Source organism: Ammospiza nelsoni, chromosome 6 (genome assembly GCF_027579445.1).
Source record: "Ammospiza nelsoni isolate bAmmNel1 chromosome 6, bAmmNel1.pri, whole genome shotgun sequence".
Lineage (NCBI taxonomy): Eukaryota > Metazoa > Chordata > Aves > Passeriformes > Passerellidae > Ammospiza > Ammospiza nelsoni.
In genome coordinates this window covers 26,940,115-26,959,362 of record NC_080638.1, presented here as the reverse complement: position 1 = coordinate 26,959,362, position 19,248 = coordinate 26,940,115, and the positions used below count along the sequence as shown (strand labels likewise).

Here is a 19,248-nt window from a genome sequence, read left to right as displayed (position 1 = left end):
CCGGCCGGCTCGGCTACCATCGCCGCGCGATGCATTGTGGTACGTGCAGTCCGGTGCCCTTGCCCGCCCCCGCCTGAGGCGCTCTGGCCCGGAGGGCATTAGCTGTTCTTGGGTGTTAATAAAACAAGAAAGTGTATTCTCTCAGGCTGACAGTGTTGCTCTCAAGCTACTCTGGGTGGTTTCTTTTTGTCCGAAACCTGTGGTAAGATCCTGGCTCAGAACAGCAGGAATCAGCCGAACTGCAAAACTCCAACCCATCCTTCTGCCAGTGTTGATCCGCCTGCCCTCAGGAGTAAGTGTCCTGCAGTGTTTGCAAAAAGAGTCACGGAGTGCAAGTGAGTCATCCTGTTAACTGCGTGGGTTTACAGGTGCCTTGTGCATTCTTTCCAGTTTAATATATAACCCCACGTTGTAAAGACTCACACAATTTAATTAGGAAACTCACTGATTTATTCCAGGAAGTAAAATTCATTAATATATGAATTAAGCTGAATTTAAAGGGAAAAAATGGGGGGGTTCTCTCTCAATCTTTCATTTTTGGCATTTGTGTGCTTGTTGGGGTTTTTGTTCGGTTAGGTTTTTTAATGGTAAAAAACATTAGAAAGACAGCTGGAAGCTAAACTTCTTACCTGTCCAGCAATTGTGTTAGAGACCACCCGGACATTCCAGGTATTGTAGGCATAAAGCAGGGAATCGGGACAAAATCAACTAAAAGCTTCATTGTCTTTGCTATTGAGCTGCTCAATGGGAAAACAGGACCAGGAGACTTCAGCCTTGATGTTACAGTGCAACCTACCGACTGACGGGTGGAATTTGGAGTGCAGCTCTGGAAGAGAAAATACAAGCAGCAGCCCAAGGGACCCTTCCCGTCCATGGAGGAGTGCGGGGGGATCCCGCTAAGGACACGGAGTCTCCCTGCTGAGAGCGCCTCGGCTGCGCACGGAGCCGCCCGGAGCTGGGGCCGCCCGGAGCTGGGGCCGCACGGAGCTGGGGCCGCACGGAGCTGGGGCCGCCCGGAGCTGGGGCCGCCCGGAGCTGGGGCCGCACGGAGCTGGGGCCGCCCGGAGCTGGGGCCGCCCGGAGCTGGGGCCGCACGGAGCTGGGGCCGCACGGAGCTGGGGCCGCACGGAGCTGGGGCCGCGGCCGGGCCAGCCGGGAGATGGCTCTGTCCCACCTATCTGTAGAAGCGGCGCTACACGCTCCCATTCCCGTTCCCTGCAGGTGTCCGCCAGAGGGGGCCCGGCCCCCGCGGTTCTCCAGCTCCTGAACCGAAGGCCATTTGACAGCCGAGCAGCCCCAGCTTTCCTTTATTTCTCTTTTTTGCCCGCGGCTGTTTCCCATGGTAAAGCGAACTCGATTATAAACTCCTGGGTGACAATTTAGCCTATAAGGTTTTCAATTTCTATTTGAAGTGCAGGAGAGATTAAAGGGAGTTTTTGTGTCTTCTTGCCAAACTCAGTTGTTGAGCAGTAGGTTGTACATTCTCTGTCTTACAAAGTTATAGCCACTCTGCTCTGGGCAGCTCCCACCTGGAGTGCTGCATCCTGGTCTGGAGTCCTCAGCACAGAAAAGACAAGGACCTGTTGGAGCACATCCGGAAGAGGGCCACAAAGATTAGGGAGCTGGAGCACCTTTCCGATGAGGACATGCTGAGGGAGTCAGGTCGAGTCAAGCCAAGAGATGAGAAGGCTCTGGGGAGGCCTTATTGCAGCCTTTCATACTTATAGGGGGTTTATATGAGATGGGAGCAAGAATTTTAGCAGGGCTTGTTGTGATAGGACAAGGGACAGGGACAATGGTTTTGCACTAATATAAGGAAAAAAGTTTTTATGTGGGTGGTGAGACACTGTAGCAGAGAGATGGTGGATGCCCCACCTCTGGAAATATTCCAAGTCAGGTTGGATGGGGCTCTGAGCAACTTGGTCTAGTTGAAGATGACTGCTTATTGCAGGGTTTTGGACCAGGTGACCTTTGTGTCCCTTTCAACCCAAACTATTCTATGATTCAGTAACCGGGGCTGTAGTCATGCAAGCAAGTGTCATCTCAACCACAGTTATTTGTTTATGTAAGGAAAATGCATCTTAAATTAAACACAGAAATAGACCTATGAGTAGTACATTTTTGTGTGCTTCTGTAATGCTTTATTCTAGGCCATTTTTTCTCCTGCAGCAATAATTGACAGATCTCTGTTCTGGTTCTTACAGACTACAAAAGCACAGCACTCAAAGGCTCTGATTTGTCTCCCAGGCAGGAACCAGGACAGTCTCAAAGCAGGTAAAAAAGGAATATGTTGGCACAAACACTCATTTCTTCCACACACACAGGCTTCTGGAAGTGGATCTCTTTAAAAACATCTTGTTTTGTATGCAGTTAAGGTAATACCTGTTTATGTCATGAGTTATGTACATCTATGGGAATGCAAATATTCCTCACTGCTAGATACCTCTGTGTTTTAAGGTTAAATCCTTACATTTTGGATTTCAAAAGTGTGTTGAGTGCTGAACTTTAGTTAGAACTTCTGAAAATCCTTCTATTGTGGTATTTGAATCCTAAACTTTTGACTGCACTGTCCCTTGTGTCTACTAGCTGGTCAGTCTTCCTTCATATAGTTCAGAATATGAGTGTATTTATACATGGACAATGTCCTACTTAAAACCATATTTCTAGGGCCAAATTACAAGACCAGTATTCCTGTAGGTGGTATATTGCTTTTGGAATATGCTGTTGTTCTTTTACCAAGTATGGGTAAACATCTAAAACATTGCACATCTGTAGAGCTCCACATCAGGCCAAGGGAAGGGAATCTAAGGTAATAGTCAAGTTACAAAGTTGTTCAGCGCTGTCTGTTTAAAACAGGGACCTGTTAGCTTCATTATATAATCAGAGTTGTCATGGGGTTGTTACTTTTGCACCTCCATCAAAGTCCTCAGAGTCAAGGAGAAGAATTAGCATTTTTATAGTCTGAAGCTGAGCTTAAAAATAGAAGTAGAGTTTAATTTTCTGACATGCTGATGAAATGGTTACATTCTCCAAAAATATGCCAATCTAAATAGTGAGTCAAATTAAATGAAGCAATGCTTTTTATAGCCAGAAGACTGGAGCTTGTAAGAAATACAAATATTTGTTGCCTGCTGTGCATGCACTTTCCCACCATGATGCAAGAAAGCTCTAAACCTTGATGTTCACAACTTATCAATTATCATTCTTCTGTGGGTGAAAATTACCCAGTGCTTAAAAAGCAAAACATTACAGATTTTAAACCTCTCCCCACCACTGCTACAAAGTCATCATAATTCAAAATTTTTTTGGTTGCACCAGGAAAGCAAATTGGCAATTTCTACACACTCTTCTTCACAAAGACATAATTTCAGCAAAGTCTTTTATTATTCATTATGCTTTGGCATCTCCCAGTTTGGCACTAGCATTTAATTCTGAATACATCAAGTCAAGGCAAAGTGTTAAGTGTTTACAGTGGTGATTTCTTTCTCCACTCCAGCCATCTCTTTAGAGGAGGAGCATTTCTCTCTACAGACAAGGTATTTCACACCTAAAATGCTTTCCAAAGAGAACATTAAATGGTCTTTGCATTAGGTTTTCAGGCCTCATTTTTAAAAATTATTTTGGTAACACCTTATGAACAATTTCAATATCCAATTCAGGCCACAGCAAAGTGACAACAGCAGGTACTTCATTCCATTCCCTCTCCCTCAGTGCTTGTTCCTGCTACTCTTAACTTTAGTTTCTTTAAATATGTTCCCTGACCTGGTCCATCTTACAGAGGAATAGTGCAAATCTTTGAGTTGAGGTACTGTATGTCATACTGTGCTATGACACCACTTGTTTAGGGTCAAGTGGTGATTTCCAGGCTAAGCTCTGGTGCCTATATGAACTGTGATCTTGGCTTCAAAACATAAATAAATGCGTCTGAAGATTTTTCTGTATGCATGCTGGGATGCACATTTAGGCTGGGTAATAGCATTTCCCAGAATACAGGTTAAAGTTGCTACACAGCCATGTTCTGAAATTTTTTTATGGGCACTGTTTTAACCACTAGAAGTTCTTGAAAATCTGCTTACGTAGTTTCAGCTCACCAGCAATGAGAATACTATAACAAAAAGCATACAGTCTCAGACAGAAGCATCCCATGGGCAGGAACATTTCTGTCCTTGATTCACCATGGAAATTACACCACTGTAGATGTAAGACTAAGAGGTCAAACTTCATGCTTGTTAAAGGTATCAGGCTATATATTTTTTTTCTGAAATTGGTGGCATCTTCACTTTTACCTGAGGCTAGCTGGGCTCTCACTCTCATTCTGTTTTTCAAACCCCATCTGTATTATAGTTACCTAGCAAATGTATAACTCATCACAAATCCAGGCAACTCCCACACTAAATCACTGTGGAATTCAACCAGCACAAAGTTCCCAGTGGAAGTAAAGTCTGCAACCTTCTCTGTCCCACAATAACGGCCAACTGCAGGTGACATAGGGCGGCTTCCATCATGAATGAGCAAGTAGTCATAGATGCATCTGTCGCTATATTCCAGCTCAAAGGATAACATTTTGAGAGATATCTGGAGAAAATACAACCAAAGCACTTTGTTTCCAGGTTGCAGCCTTTTCTCTTACCCATTTTTTAACAACAACAAATACTCTAAACTCCTTGTGTGCAGGCACCATTTTTTTATTCTGTGTGTGCACCACATCCTGATCCCATATGGCAATGCAAATTAGTAGCAAATTATTTGCTTGGTTCATCAGTATTTGGATTGGAAGGATAAGCAAGGGACAAGATTGATCTTCTATGCTTCACAGTCTTTCCTCTAGAGTAATATAAAATCAGCACCTGTGTGGTGTTTCAGTTTTCTAGTGGGAGCCCTAGCCTAGGGATTATTTTGAACAAAGCCTTGTGATACGGGCTAGATTCATGAGCTCACTTGCACATGTAAAGGTTTTTCTCTTGCAGAGCACCTCAGATACTAAGATTCAGCATAAATTCTTAAAATGAATTTTTGCTTTCAGATTTTTACTCTGAGGAGATCTTCTGAAAAAGTGACATAACAGCTCTTATTCGTCAAGAGAAACAGGTTTCATCAGAGAACAGTGATGAAACCTACAAATGAACTCTTCTGTGCCTTACCTTATATCCTACTGGAGAAGTGATGACCCAGAAACATGCTCGGTTTTTGGGGTATTTATTGGGGTAGTTTGGAGAGGTGATGACTCCCTTTGAATCTCTGAAAGTGGCTCCACAATTCACTGAGGAGAAAAGGGAGAAAGCCAGATATATTAACAAGAGCATTTTGTCAGTAGAAATAAGCTTGCTTACAGCCTACTATATTATTTCTTCAAACCAAGAAAAGATGTGCTACCATGAAAACCCACTGCTGAAGTACTTCATTTCTTCACTTAGTATTTGTATCAGCAGCTGTACTGAAGGAACTAGAAACATGTCTGATGAATAATCTATGGAGGACAGGGAACAGCTGCATCTAAAGCTGTATCTGACTTTCCAATCAACCGTTGCCATGTTAGCATAGCATTCTGATGGCACTGACCGCCCTTTAGAAAAGAATCAGCTTAAGTATTCAAGATTGCATTATCAAGCTAGATCTAATGCTTTCTAGAAATTACTCCATTGAATAAAGTAAAAAGTGTAAAAATAACACTTTTCTAAGACTTCTTCAATTTATGCTCTAAAGAAGCTTGGATTTTCAGTTGAAATACGGCAACTTTGGGCTACTGCCTTCTTGCTGAAAGCATGACACAGGACAACAGAATTTGGTCTAGCAGTCCAGAATGCATTTTTGTGTTTGCAAAAAAGACACCCCTCACATGATTACAGGAAGCACAGTGTTTTGTGTATATAACTTCTAATAAAGTTTTTAATTCAGAAGGTGTAAGGTACCCAAGGTCAGTACCTCTGCTGCTGCATAAAATCCCACAAAACCTTGAATAATATCTTGCCCAGATCCTGGCTTTGCATCTCGTTGGTTGAGGTCTCTTGTTGATTCTGCAGTCTTTGTGCTCTTTGGTGCACTGCTCCTATTAATTTCAGTCAGTGCATTGTTTTTATTTAAAGACATTGTTCTGGAGATATGAATAAGGCTCTCAGAAGAATTTGAATGAGATCTCAGGATAATTAACATGGCACCCATGTGACATCCCATTTTCTGTTTCCTGTGAACCTTTAGGCATATCATTGCCCACCTTCTGCATTTCCAAGTGCTCTAGAAGTGTGAAGAATGAGCAAAAAGCCCTACTCTGTAGTGTATAGTAAAAGTTTTCAGTTCTTCTGTACAAATACTGCTAATGCTGTTCTCCAAGCTTTGTAAAGGAGTGTTCTTACCCCTGTTGTAGGAGGCTCTGAATCCTGTGGCTGTAATGCTCTCATCGCTTGCAAACTCCACCAGCATTGTGGATCCCGATGCCACCAGGGAGGGCAGCGGACCCTTCCCACAGTACTTGTCCAGCAGGACAGGGGAGCTCTTGCTGTTCCCGTTGTAAATTTTTATATAGTCAGAAGAACAGCCTGGGGAGTGCTGGAGATCAAAAGCCTCAAACTGCAGGAAGATCTGGGGGAACAAAAAAGCAAAAGTTGGGTTTAATGTTATACACAGGGAAAGTCTCAAACCTTCCCATTCATTTTACTATCCATCTATTACTGAAACCTTACTTTCTATATAAAAACAGCACAGAATTTCATCTAGCTGTCCTATTACTGAGATCCCAGAGACTGATGTTTCACTACTGCTTGTCTTTGAAAAGCCATCCTATCTGAACTGGATAAAAATTGAGTGAAATAATCCCTCTAATAGTGTTAGTTCTTATGAAAATTGTTGAGACTTTCATTTACTGCGTAACAAAATAAATGTCTTGATGCATGAACTGACTCCCAGGGGTTACTCATGGTAATGAAATAATGCTGTGTAGCCTGGATACTGTGCTTCAAACTGCTTTCTTCCAAATAAAAATTACCTTACTTCGACGGATGCGGATCAGCCACAGACAGTTGCTGTTGTTGGGGTATGGGGATGGGTAATTGACAGAGGAAAACGAGCCTTTGGGTTTAGACAACACAGAGCTACAGCAATCTGAAGGGAAGAACCAAACACCGTTGAAGAGAATGAAAACTGCACAAAAATATTCCCATAATGCCTGACAAATCTCTCCAACCATTTGCAGCAGTCAAGCTTGTATAAATTGATTGTACTGCTTACAACTGTATTGCTGTTCCTAGTGTAAAAATTATTGAAAACCTGCAAGTGAAATAAAGGTAGTACTTAGAAGTACTTGCCTATTTCAGATATTAATATTTTTTTAAAGACAATAGGGCTTTGTTCACATATATTAGCTTACTAAAAGAGGCCTGGATCTTTCATGAACTTCCTTAACTTCAATCACAGAAGTACATTCAATGACAGCACTACAAAAATTTCCATTAGCAACCGTGTGTATGCATAAGTGTGTTCAAAAATCAAGTTTGAAAACAAGATTTTGTCAAAGCAAAGACAGATAGTCACTGAGGGAAAATGGTAACAGAGCACTGAAGTCAATCTACAGACCTAGAGACTGGTATAAAAAGTCTGATCTCATCTGTCTTTTGTTTTTCCACTTCTTCATTTTATGTAGTTTTTTGCATTTTATGTAATTCCCCAAATTACAAAATATGAATATATGACATCTGCTCATAGGAATTTTTGACTTTTTTGTCTTGCTTCCTACACTTCCTGAGACAACCAGACTTTTTATGGTTTTTTTTAGTCCCCAAGTTTTTCTCTCTTTTTAAAATTTAGTGCTTTTCTTCCAAAACATACAGATCTAATTATGAAATTGCATAGTAATGGTACTGAAATGTGATTCATTCCCAGCCCCACTGTCAAGAATGAATATCACAAAATACTTGTTATCACTATCTTTGAGACACATAAATTGTAAAGTTGTCTCATCTGCAGTTGTGAATGTGGAGTAACCACTCTCAGCAATGATTTCTGTACTTAACAATCCAACTGAAGGAATGCTTATTCCTTCTAAATTCTAATTATTTAACTAAGTTCTAACACAAGAGCAGAATTTAGTACACTAATATTTAGATCTTGTTAGCGCTTCTTGCTGTTTTGTTGAATAACATCTCAGAAAAGTCAAATGCCATGTTAATCAATTAGCCTTTGTCCTGGGAGTTAAAGCAAAACCCATGCAGTGCAGGAGCATGATGTTAAACCTGTTTTGTGCATCTTGGCTGAAGAGTTCCTGTTTACAGAGGAATGTTAGGTATTTCTAGACTTTAAGATACCACAGGGATGAGTTAAGAAGTGGGTGTGGCAAAAAAGTAGACATCTATACAAAATGCCTATGGTTTTCTCTTCCAAGGGGTTCTGATCAGGCTGAATGGCACCCATGCTTACAGCTCTGCAGATATTTTGTAATTAAGAGAAATCACAAATCTGCTGGCACTTCTGATGCACATAGCTCTAAGCTATACTCATGGCTGAGGAGAGCTTACATGCTTTGCTACCTTCAGAGCTTTCCTGAAATGAGAATTTGACAGAGGTAGCAACAATGAGTTCTCTAATGGATTTTGCTTATCTCAAAGAGCAGGGATTAGGTGAGGATAACTCAAAATGAGAGTGAATTATTGAAAGCAAATTGTCCTTTCCAAGAAGGCAGCAGTTTGGCACAGGGACAGTTCTGTTTCCTGTTGTAGGGTGAGAGGTGGTGAAGGACTGTGTGCCACATTCCTTTGGGGGATGTCTGTCAGTGCCTTCAGACATCAGCTATATTCATATACCTTTTATCTACAGCACTTACTGCACTTGTAGAGCTTGTTGATTTTAGCTACATCCAAGTTACTCAGCCCATCTCTCTGCCCAATAGGTATAGAGGGGTCAGGAACTGGTACAATAGTTGGTTTTCCTGGAGTTCTGGAGAAATCATACCTGTAGAAATATGGAAATCACATTTCTAGATTGCTTTTCATAGACAGGGAAGTTCTCTAACTGCATTATCATTTCTCATGTACCACATAAACAGGGTTTTAATGGAAATGGACAAGAAGCTTCTCAGGGACCTGGTAGCCTTCCCTGAAGAGGACCAGCATGGCAGATACTTGATGTTCAGCAGGTGAAAGCAAGCAAGTAGAAAAAGCTGCTCTGTTCTGAGTGAAAAGGCCTTTCACCAATGTCCAGGAAAATGGACTGAATCCCACCTTCTTGGTTCCTGAGGCAGAGAAGCAGAAATAATTCTGTCTCAGTTACTAATTGCCTATTTGCTATCTGCAATGTCCTGCCTTCTGCTAGTCCAGTTTTGTATCGTGGTTTTGTTCAGAAATTATTACTTGCTTGGGGAAATAAAGGAGAAGGTACATGATACAAGGTTGTGCATTATGGACTAAAATGCAGCCTTAGACAGTGTTCCCAGATTAACAGAAGGCAGCATACAACATCTCCATAATATAAAAAAATTCCATCTTTCTTGCCTCTACACTTGAATGTTGTTGTCTGTGATCAGCTGTTACTGTGTTCATGAAATAATTTAAACTTCAGAACTGGTTAGAATCAGTGGTTCAGTAGAATTCAACTTTGGGCCAGAGCCCTGTCAAAGGCCTTTAGCAGGAGGCAAAAGTACATGGGAAGAAAAATGTTGTCCTATGTTTTGTTGCTATCCATATCAACTCTTGTTTTCCAGGAATCCTGCTGACAAAGGAAGTATGCTCACCCTTAATTATGTCCATGCACTCAAATGAACAGCAAAAGTCACTCTCTGCACAGAGCAACTTCTTCTTCCTAGAGCTGAGCAGAAGATCTGAAAGCTGTTTGCTCCTTTGAAAGGATATTTCCACCATCAACTTACGCGCCATAGTGCATCACTGAGGAGTAGTCATAGGGAAGGCCCAGGTTTTTGGAATTCATTTTTCCAAAGTTCCCTTGTTCCCCTGTAAAGTAGGAAAGCACCATTTCAGTCAGAACAATTATTACTGCTCTAATACAGGCAGTACACTGCCTGCTGTCATAATCCAGAGAGTAAAATATATACTAATACATGTTCTAATGAGATCTTGAACCTATCAAAACCACCAGAGATTTTTGAAATCCATGGGAACCCATTTTTACAGTCTAGCAGGTTTCAGAATATAAAGTTAAATAAGTTTTGATATAATCAATTAATACATTCTACTCTTCAAGTAAAAGTGTTCCTCTGTCCCTCTTCATTAGGGTGTCTCCAAACACATTTCAGTGCATTATCTTGAATACTATAAGCATCCAACCTATGTCCCCAAAGCTACATTCATACCTTGAGGGGGAAATCTGGCTGACCATCTAGATGAAAAATTAGGAGCTATGCATGGGTGATGTCATACTGAGTCCTAACGCCACAAAAAGAAGGAACATATTTTCCCTCTTACTTGCCCCAGAGCCCATGCTACCAGACATGTTCTGGCTTTGTCTCTGGTCAAACCCATCAGCAGCGGCTAGAGTGAAGTGATATGACTCATATGAAGCAGAAAAACAAATTCTGTCAGAACAGCTGCTGAGCATCCCATCACTTTTCATCAGCCTTTAAAAGCCAATATGAGATAAGATGTTACACTGATACAGGGCTGGGGCCCAGGGACAGAGACAGGATTTCATGTCACCTAGCTTTATTTCAAGTTAGGCACTGAAGCTATTCCTCAAGGCTTCCAGGACAATCAGAGGAGAGGGAAAGAGACACAGTTGGAGGGAGTTTCATGTGAAGAAGGCACTTCTTTTTCTCACTGAGTGGAGATCATGAGTATGAATTATGTGCTGGGTCTCTTCTCTATGGTGAGACAGGCAAATAAGCACTGTCAGAGCAGGGAGCTGAATGCAGCCAGCCTGGCATTAAGACTAAAGCCCTAGCCACTAAGCACTCCTTTCCAGTTCTGTACCTTCATTATTGTAACTACAAGTGTGGTTTGTAAACCACAAACCATCTGGACAAGAGTTCCAAGTTGGATGTTCTTGAGATCTGCACAACTCCGCTGGCAGGCTTCCAACCAGAGCAAATCTCAGCCAGTAATGTCCTTCAGCACTGGTCCTGGGCTGAGGGCTAAGAGATGCAAAAAGATTTGAAATCCCAACTAATAGAAAATTTGGGAATAAACATGAATTTGTAGCTTTTTGTAGCTCTAAAACACAGTTAAGGCTTAAAATGTTTCTCAACACCATTGGCCTTCCTCATTCTGTTTTAATCTCAGTCCTTCTTATCTGCTATACTAACTTCAGAAAGAATTATCAGCAAGTGTGCAGCTTTTTTTGAGGTGATGAACAGAGAACACAGTTCAAACGTGGTGAAGCACTGAAGCATATGGCTACTGCTTGGCACAGAATTGCTTTGCTGAATTAGTTTGCTAAAAAAAGAAAAAGTGACAGCATCTTAGCTGGACTGAGGTGCTGCCAGCAAACTACTACCTACCTCATCACATGCCAAAGAGATCTGGCTGTCTCGACCTGCACGTGTTTGGGGACTTACCCCCTCTTTTCCACTCTCAAAAAAGAAAAAAAAAAAAAATCTACCTCTGCCAGAATGTAAGTACAATGACTCAGAAGAGCTGAAAAGGAGAAGACTGTCTGAAGCCTCTGAATATATTTTTTTCCCCAAAAATGTAGGAAAAATAAGCTGAGTTTCAAGTAGCTAAGTGGACAGCAACCAATCAGGCTGCATTTTGTCAAAACAAAGAAGTAGGATGGCTTCCAAGGTAAATTGCTGGATAAAAACAAAGCCCAGAAAACATTCACGATATGAAAGTCCTGGCAGGAGAAAAACTGCTTCTGTATGAGAGCTGAGACACTGGAGAAGGTCTTGAGGTCTAGTTCTGCACCACCAGGAACTCTGCCATCAGCAGGCTTAACAGCGGCAAGTTGTAACATTACTGTCCTCATGAACATAACTCTTTCTCCATTTCCTTTTCCCTGCATATCTTTGCATTTTTCCCTACAATGCACACTCTGCATTCCAACTCCCATGCCACACAAATCATCTCATTCTCCACCCACGGTGAACACTCAAACCACTGATGATACACCTCATCTCCTTTGGCACAGCCTTGTCTTCTTTACCTCTTCTTCCTCATTTATCATTTCATGACTCTGTGCCTGAATCACAGTTTAGTTACATCTGTATCCTTCAGGAATTATGACTTCTGAACCTGTGGAGTTCCCTTTGCAAAACTGTAAGACTATGTGTGTTTAGCATATATAACTTCATGATTTCAACCTCTCTTTCTTAGCACATCCTTTGCTGACATTTCAAACATGGCACACTCTTGTTGTGCAATGGCAAACAACTCACAGCAAAATTACACCTTAACACTGGAGCTGAAACCTCAATAAAGAACAACACAAATGGAATTTACTTAGGATATCATGGGAATAGCTGAAGAAAGTCTGGAGAGCTGTGTGTTAGGAATTCGCAATAAAAACAATCAAGTTCCATCTGGAGAAAAAGATGGATATATTTTTAGCTGTGCATGATATTGTGTAGTTGAGTGTCTTATTTGTTGAAGAGACTTAATAGAATTTAGTATTCAATTGTCTGGCCTCATTTACTGTTGTTTTCCATAATGAACTAAATAGACTATTGCATTTTTACAATTGTTATGGATTAGTCAGCTCTCTAAACAGTTGTCAGACAAGTGACTCCCTGCATACTTTCTTCTGGTATTTTTCTTCTGTATACCACTTTTTCACTTTTCCTTGGATCTCTTGCCATTCTCTCTACCCTTTCCTCCCCAGAGCCTGGAGCTCTTGTGTATGATGAGCCCATGTTCCCAGCACACGGATCACGGGCACGTGCCCAAACAATTCATTCTGCATTCCTTTCCATAAATAGTGTCCACTTGTTTTTCCTCTACAGAATTACCACTCCTGATTGCTTCCCATGGCTCCTTCTTTCAAGTGTCTATGATCCTGTCCACAAGGAGGAAATAATTGCAGTCTTTCTTCTCACATCAAGCCAGGTCCCAGAATTTTGGAAATGCTAATGGTTGCATATGCTTCCAATGCCTCCACATTGAGCCCCTTGATCATATACATTTTAGGATATGTGCATTTCACTCACACCAAGATGCCTACTGGCTGCCTTCCACTATTTCCCTGGCTTTCCTGGGATACAACTGTTGTGTGAATCCCCAAAATGATCTTGCATGTCACACTTCACCCCCCTCAGTTAAGGATCCCATAGTCTTGCCTCCTGGCCAAGTCTTTGCAGCAACATTTTGTAATCCTGATGATCCTGGTATTTTGGGGTCTGGGCTCAAAATGGCAAACAAAATAAGAATATAGAGCTACTTTCATGCTGCATCTTTCACAGTGCCATAGGTATAGCCACAGAAATTCCCTTAGTACAAACACTGAACAAGAAATTCCATCATACTGAATGTTCTTGCTGCTGCTGCAATTCAGCCAGCATTAATCATGCTTCTTATTTGCATTGTTGTTCACAGGAGAAATGTTCTCCTTAAACTGTAAGTATAAATTTTCTCTTGAGATTTAGTGGACATACCTGCCACTATGTGCTCCCACATAATCTTGACAAACCTGTCCCGATCACTCCGTGCCTGTTCATGGATGAAACCCAGTGCATGGTTCATTTCATGCTGAATTGCTCCTTTATCCATGCAACCATTTTTCACCAGGCCTACTGCTTGGCGTCCTCCAATCTTTCCAAAGTAAGACCAGCAGCTAAGAATAAGCAATCAATAACCAAAAGGATCACATTTAGTAAATACAAATATATAGATGTATTGATTATGTCACCAAGGTTCTCTAGATATGCAGCCACAGCAGGGGACATGCAAATAGTCACTGGCATGAGATATCTAGACTTCTGAAAGCTGCCAAATGACATGGTGGGAGGGAAATAAAGCCTTTGTGATGAGGATGGCAAATTTTAAACCAGTAAACTGGCTATATCAAACTAAGGCAAAGCAGTATAAAGTATTAAGCAAAACCTGAAACAATTATACTTATTTAAATTTTTACAACAATTAAGGAAAATTTATTATTTTGAGTTATACACCATTATCTTTAAATCACACACACATTTATTCCTGCAGCCTATTGCTGATGTAACTACCAGTATATCTAAAGAAAAATGAAAAATTGCATCTTGTCTCTAAATCTTTACTGCTAGTGTGAAAAAATAAAGCTATTACTTAAATCCAAAACAAACCAGAAAAAAAATTGAAAAGAACTTTTGAGTGCTGCCTCTCTCAGGAGACAGAAAGCTTACCTCTGCCCTCGTTCAACATAAACATAGTCTGTTTCTGTAGTGCGATTTACAAATTGCACACAGGTCAGCGTGGAGATCTCTTGCAAAGCATCAGCAATCCAAGACCTCTCTGTTATTGCTAGAAGGAGAAGGGGGCAATCTTCCTTGGTTAATCAAAAAGCAAAGTGCATTCATGGGATGCATTCCTTAAAAACTTCACCGCACTCATTAGCTCTTTATTATACAAGTACAGTAAAAAAAGGGTACCCAACATTCAGAGATCTTCAAACTTATTGGACTTTTATAGGGAAGTATAAAATTACAGCTATCCCACATACATTTTATTTAGGAGACAGCTGATGGAAAGCAAAAGATTGGCATTGTTCCTTCCATTAGGCAGAACAGAAGAAATGAGGCAGTTTCAGACACGAATAGTTGGATTAGAGTATCCCAAATAAGCCAGCTGATTGTAGCTAAGCACCAAAACCCTATTTTGTTTATCAGAAAGAGCAAATGCCTGCCTCAGCCCCCTTGGAATCACTTGAGACAGCCAAAGCTCAGGAACCAAATAAAGATCAGTGTGTTTATCTGCTTTGGAACATTTTGGTTTAATTTGGCTTCCTCAGTTATGAATCATCTGCAACTGATGTGTATCTCAATTTCCTAATATTTAAACTTTGGAGAAAGGCAGATAGAGAAAATAACCCTCACCTATCCACAAAAGTATATACTGCAGTTCTGGAGGCACATGGGCAGAGAAGCAGCCTAGATAACACAGAGATTGAGCTTTTTCAGTTCCTTTCCCTGAGGAACAAGAATCAGGCTCAGGCTGTATTTTACTTCTATGCCATTTTCTCTCAAGGGAAGCTCTTTGAAGAAGGGTCTGAATGGAATTCATTCCTGCAGCTTTTTGCATAGGACAGAACTACATAGACTGACTAGAGGGAATCAACAAAGGAAAAATATCTCCAAGGATTTTTGCTCCATTTTTGCCTCTACAGGAGTTCTAGTGTGGGAATATTTCTATGAGAGATTTAAAAGAAAATTATAGCATGAAAAAACCATGTTCCTAGGGTGATTTTGGCAAAAATACATTAATAATGTAAACAAATTGTGCCTCTTCTAATGTACTTGTTAAATGTCAAAGTGCATTGTGGCTAACAGGAGCAAGCTAATATTTTAAATTACAATTAATTACTATTGGCCCAAGTAACCACATATTTTAGTGTGATCTGTTTGGAGTCTTAGCCAAATTTCCATGGGGCTAACAGGATAGAAAAAGAGACACGTCAATAAATTCTCACTTGTACAAAGGTTGCTTTTGGTGCGTGCCAGAGAAACATAAAGTAACAGAGAGTTAGGGACTGGAAAAATCAAGGCTAACTTTAGAGCATCCATTTGCATACACTCACAGAAATCAGAAGAGATATTAACTGGAACCTTGACCAGTCCATCTTGTGATTTGGGCCACAAACAGCTGTCACAGTTAATTGCACTGCGTCGCCCTCTTCTCAGGAGGATGTCTCCTTCATACACAGCTATTTCACTACCTGGCAGGAGCAGAAAATAAAGAACATACAAGGCACTGAGAAGGCAAATACATGTGCAGAAAGGGAGATGAGAGCTACACACTAACCACGATTTTGCATCTTTGGAAATTCCTTTCACTGGAGTTCATTTCCTAATAATGTGAGGAAGGATTAGTATGCTAAGACTGGTTAGGTATGCCTTGCTTCCTGGATAGAAACGTTTAGTATTAATATAATGTCATAGTGCAGCTGTGATCAAAGTTGTGACTAAATAAACTTTAGCTTAAGAAGCTTTGGGAGTTTTCAGAGGGGAACACTAAGTGTTATAAGTCATTGTCCTCTTCACTAGAGCTTGTGGAATTAAAGAAAAATCATAACTGACGTCTGCAAAAATAGGATTAATAATACATTACTATTAAATAAATTACTGTTTTTATAATGCATATTGAATGTATGCAAGTTAATAATGTCCAGGTTAACTATGGATTTGACATAAGACATTGTGATGTGCTCCTCAGTTCTGACTCTAAAATACTGGGAATACATTTCTCACAGACAAAAGCTATCTGTTAAGCAAAAAATTACAGAAGTTTTGGGTATAGCAGACAGGAAAGTACCATATATCACATAAGATAGAAAACAAACTGAAAAATACTCTGATTTGCTAGAGCTACATATGGAAAAGAACATTTCATGTAGCAATTGTTCAATAATTCTTCATAATTTTTTCATCACAACAGCATAAAAAATCACAATGAATGTGACGTTAAAACACATTTGAGTTCTGTGAATTGCCTTCCACTGATGGTGGAAAAAAAACCCCAAAACATTTTCAAAGAGAAAAATATACCAAGTCATGATATTGAAGTATACAGATGTAGCTCCACCAAAACTTGCAGTAATTTATATAATAATTATAATCAAACTCACCTAAATCATTCTTTCTTGTAGTTTTCTGGAAAAAAAATATTATACATATATTTTAGTACATGCTCATCTCCATAGCAGAAAACTTGTATCAAGTAGATTCACAGCAGTAAGAGTTTCTAATTAATTTTAAGATAGAGCAACTCAGCAGCAGCAATGTAAATTCTCAACATCTCAGAGCAGGGACACACCTGGACGGGTTTACTTAGTGCAAAGCTACAGAGAAATGCTAAATGAGTTGGCAGAAGAAAGTACTGCATCTTCAAATTTCCAAGATGAACTTCTCTGCTCTGCAGCACAGTTCTTAAAATTGTGGTTAGTTTACTTGGGGCAAGTTTTATGGGAAAGCTGCTGCTGTTGTTAACAAGCGTAACAAAATTAGATAACAAGAAGTATTTTACAAAACAAACAAGCTGCAGGACCTCTCAAGAGAATTTCCAGGCTCTCATTTCTTATTTATCTTTAGAAAACAGAGGAAGTGGAGCAATAGGAAAGAAAATTCAGTAACCTTTAAGTGACTCATCTTTAATTCTAAGAAGAAGCCATGAGCTGCTGCAGGTCCCCTCACTGCTGACCAAGGGACAGGATATCCGGCTGCAGTCTGTTTACAGCCAGACTCCATCTCAAGGAACTCTTTGATCCATCCACACTGACTACCTGTAAAAGTAACTCCTTAGCTTGCTGCCAGGAGACACCCTGCTCTGCAGAGCCCATCTATCTGCCTGTCCCCTCTGTGCACAGCTCCCAGCCCAGCATTTCTGGCCTAGAGCACTGAAAATCTGTTGGAGTCAGAGATTAATCTGATTGTTGACAGAAATTGTTTTTTCAACGTGGTATCTTGCAATATAATCATTGTTGACAGAAATTGAGTGTCTTTCTGGAGTCTACAAATGCCTAAAAACACCAGGTCACGGAGTTTTGGCTTCCCAGCTTCTGGGAAGTCCTCCTTCCTTTGATGTCCATGAACAGAAACAAGACTAGAAAAGCAGGCTCAATCCTAGAAAACTCACACTGTAAGAGTAAGGCAAAGAATTAGAATATTCATGCTAAAGCCACATGAACATCACTATAGGCAGGCAGATCCTGTTTTCTTCTCCCAGCTTCAGTCCCTGCACGAATACTGAGGAGCTGTAGAAAATGGTGAAGATTTACTGTATCAGATCTTTAAGAAACAAGCAAGAAAACCTTTGACATTTTCTGCAAAGACAATATTTTGAGGAACCTATGTGTTTCACAGTAAATCAAGATGGCATGGCAAGTGCCTTTCCAGAGAGATATATGGGCTGGTCTATTGTTTTTAAGGAGTACTTTGCTAGGAAATTTTTAGCTGATATTATGTAAAGCTTTGCTACTAATATTTTAATTTTACCCTACTAATAGTTTGCTCCTCAACTTTCTAAAACAGTCCACATTTCTGTGACTTCCACAATTTATCTGCATTTATCATTTCCATGTAGAAAAATAATGAGGTGCAGATAAAAAGGACCTTTTTTCTTTGGCTGATCAGAGGATGAAGTACAGAAGTCCTCATTACTTTTTTAAAATCATTAACCAGAGGTTCTCCAGTACAGTTCCAAGCAACCTCTGTGTCTATTCAAGATCAGGCTCAAAAGAGAGGCAGAAGGAGACACAGGAGTGTATTTCTGCCGCTACACATCACAAAATGACAGAGGAGAGAGAAGAAGTTATTAGGCAATAAAAGCAAGAGAACAAGACCAGATCACTGTGGAGAGCCTGCAGCTGGGTCACTCCAGGTGTGGAGTAAGCAGGGATGGGAGGGCCCTTTGAAGTTCTGCCATAGAGTTTTGCATATTCATTCCATGGGGAAAAAAAAAAAAATAAAAGCAAACCCTCAAATCAAGAGATTTATCCCATGGTTTAGTTTTCCTGACTGCCAGAAAAAACTGGGTGTTTTTCAAGGCTAATTTATAGACCAAAGTCTTGTATCACCTGATAACACATTATCAGGACTGGTCTCATAGATGCAAATTTCCTTTTTGATGCTGCTTGTCTACATTATCTGCTTTGATATTCTACCAGAATACTCTTCAGGTCTTGGTTTCATTATGTCTCCAAATAATTTGACTACACAGTTCTAACTTGCTTTACTTCTCCCATATTCCTTTTCTTACATTGCATTTGACAGTTCTCATTCTTAGCCACACTGTCCTTGATCTGCCACATATTTTATCATTGCTATTTGTTAGAAGTTTTAATATTATGTTTATCACATTTTTGGGAGTGCTTACTTAGTTTCACCTTTATTCCATGACAGAATGGGCACTTCTTTCACCACGTGATCCAAATTGCTCTTGGCAAAACATTAAATGACAAAGAAATAAAAAAACCACCTGAAGGTGTTTAAGTAGAAGGTTTTTCCCTAGTTCTGTTTCAGTAACAAGCATTAAGTATAGTATGTCCCATTTTTTTCCGTAATGAGAAAGTACAGAGGCATTTGGCTAAAGCATTAGAGTGAATGAACCTGTGAAGGGAAGCAAAATTCAGGAGGGTGAATGGCCATGTGATTGTCTAAGCAGCCAGTGGAATATCACATTAAAGCTC

At 40.3% G+C, this 19,248-nt stretch overlaps 1 protein-coding gene and 1 long non-coding RNA gene across 3 annotated transcripts; one reads left to right on the top strand and one right to left on the bottom strand.

Annotated features, from left to right (window-relative positions):
• The first annotated feature begins 86 nt into the window (after nt 1-86).
• Nucleotides 87-7,290, top strand: LOC132075096 (uncharacterized). Its single transcript, XR_009418712.1, has 3 exons — nt 87-292; nt 2,205-2,274; nt 5,024-7,290. It is a non-coding gene; the product is annotated as an uncharacterized LOC132075096 (long non-coding RNA).
• LOC132075095 (embryonic protein UVS.2-like) lies at nt 2,254-17,319 on the bottom strand. 2 transcript variants are annotated; one of them, XM_059475271.1, is made up of 11 exons: nt 17,195-17,319; nt 16,690-16,714; nt 15,643-15,780; nt 14,252-14,369; nt 13,523-13,701; nt 9,851-9,932; nt 8,810-8,937; nt 6,980-7,095; nt 6,351-6,576; nt 5,142-5,260; nt 2,254-4,575 (listed from the first exon to the last, which is right to left on the bottom strand). In XM_059475271.1, exons 1-11 carry the CDS (start codon nt 17,306-17,308, stop codon nt 4,345-4,347), a joined length of 1,476 nt encoding a protein of 491 aa, XP_059331254.1. In that variant the 5' UTR covers nt 17,309-17,319; the 3' UTR covers nt 2,254-4,344. The 2 variants fall into 2 exon arrangements, with proteins under 2 accessions (XP_059331254.1, XP_059331255.1); XM_059475272.1 differs by lacking the exon at nt 17,195-17,319 and adding an exon at nt 16,878-16,995.
• Nucleotides 17,320-19,248: the final 1,929 nt, after the last annotated feature.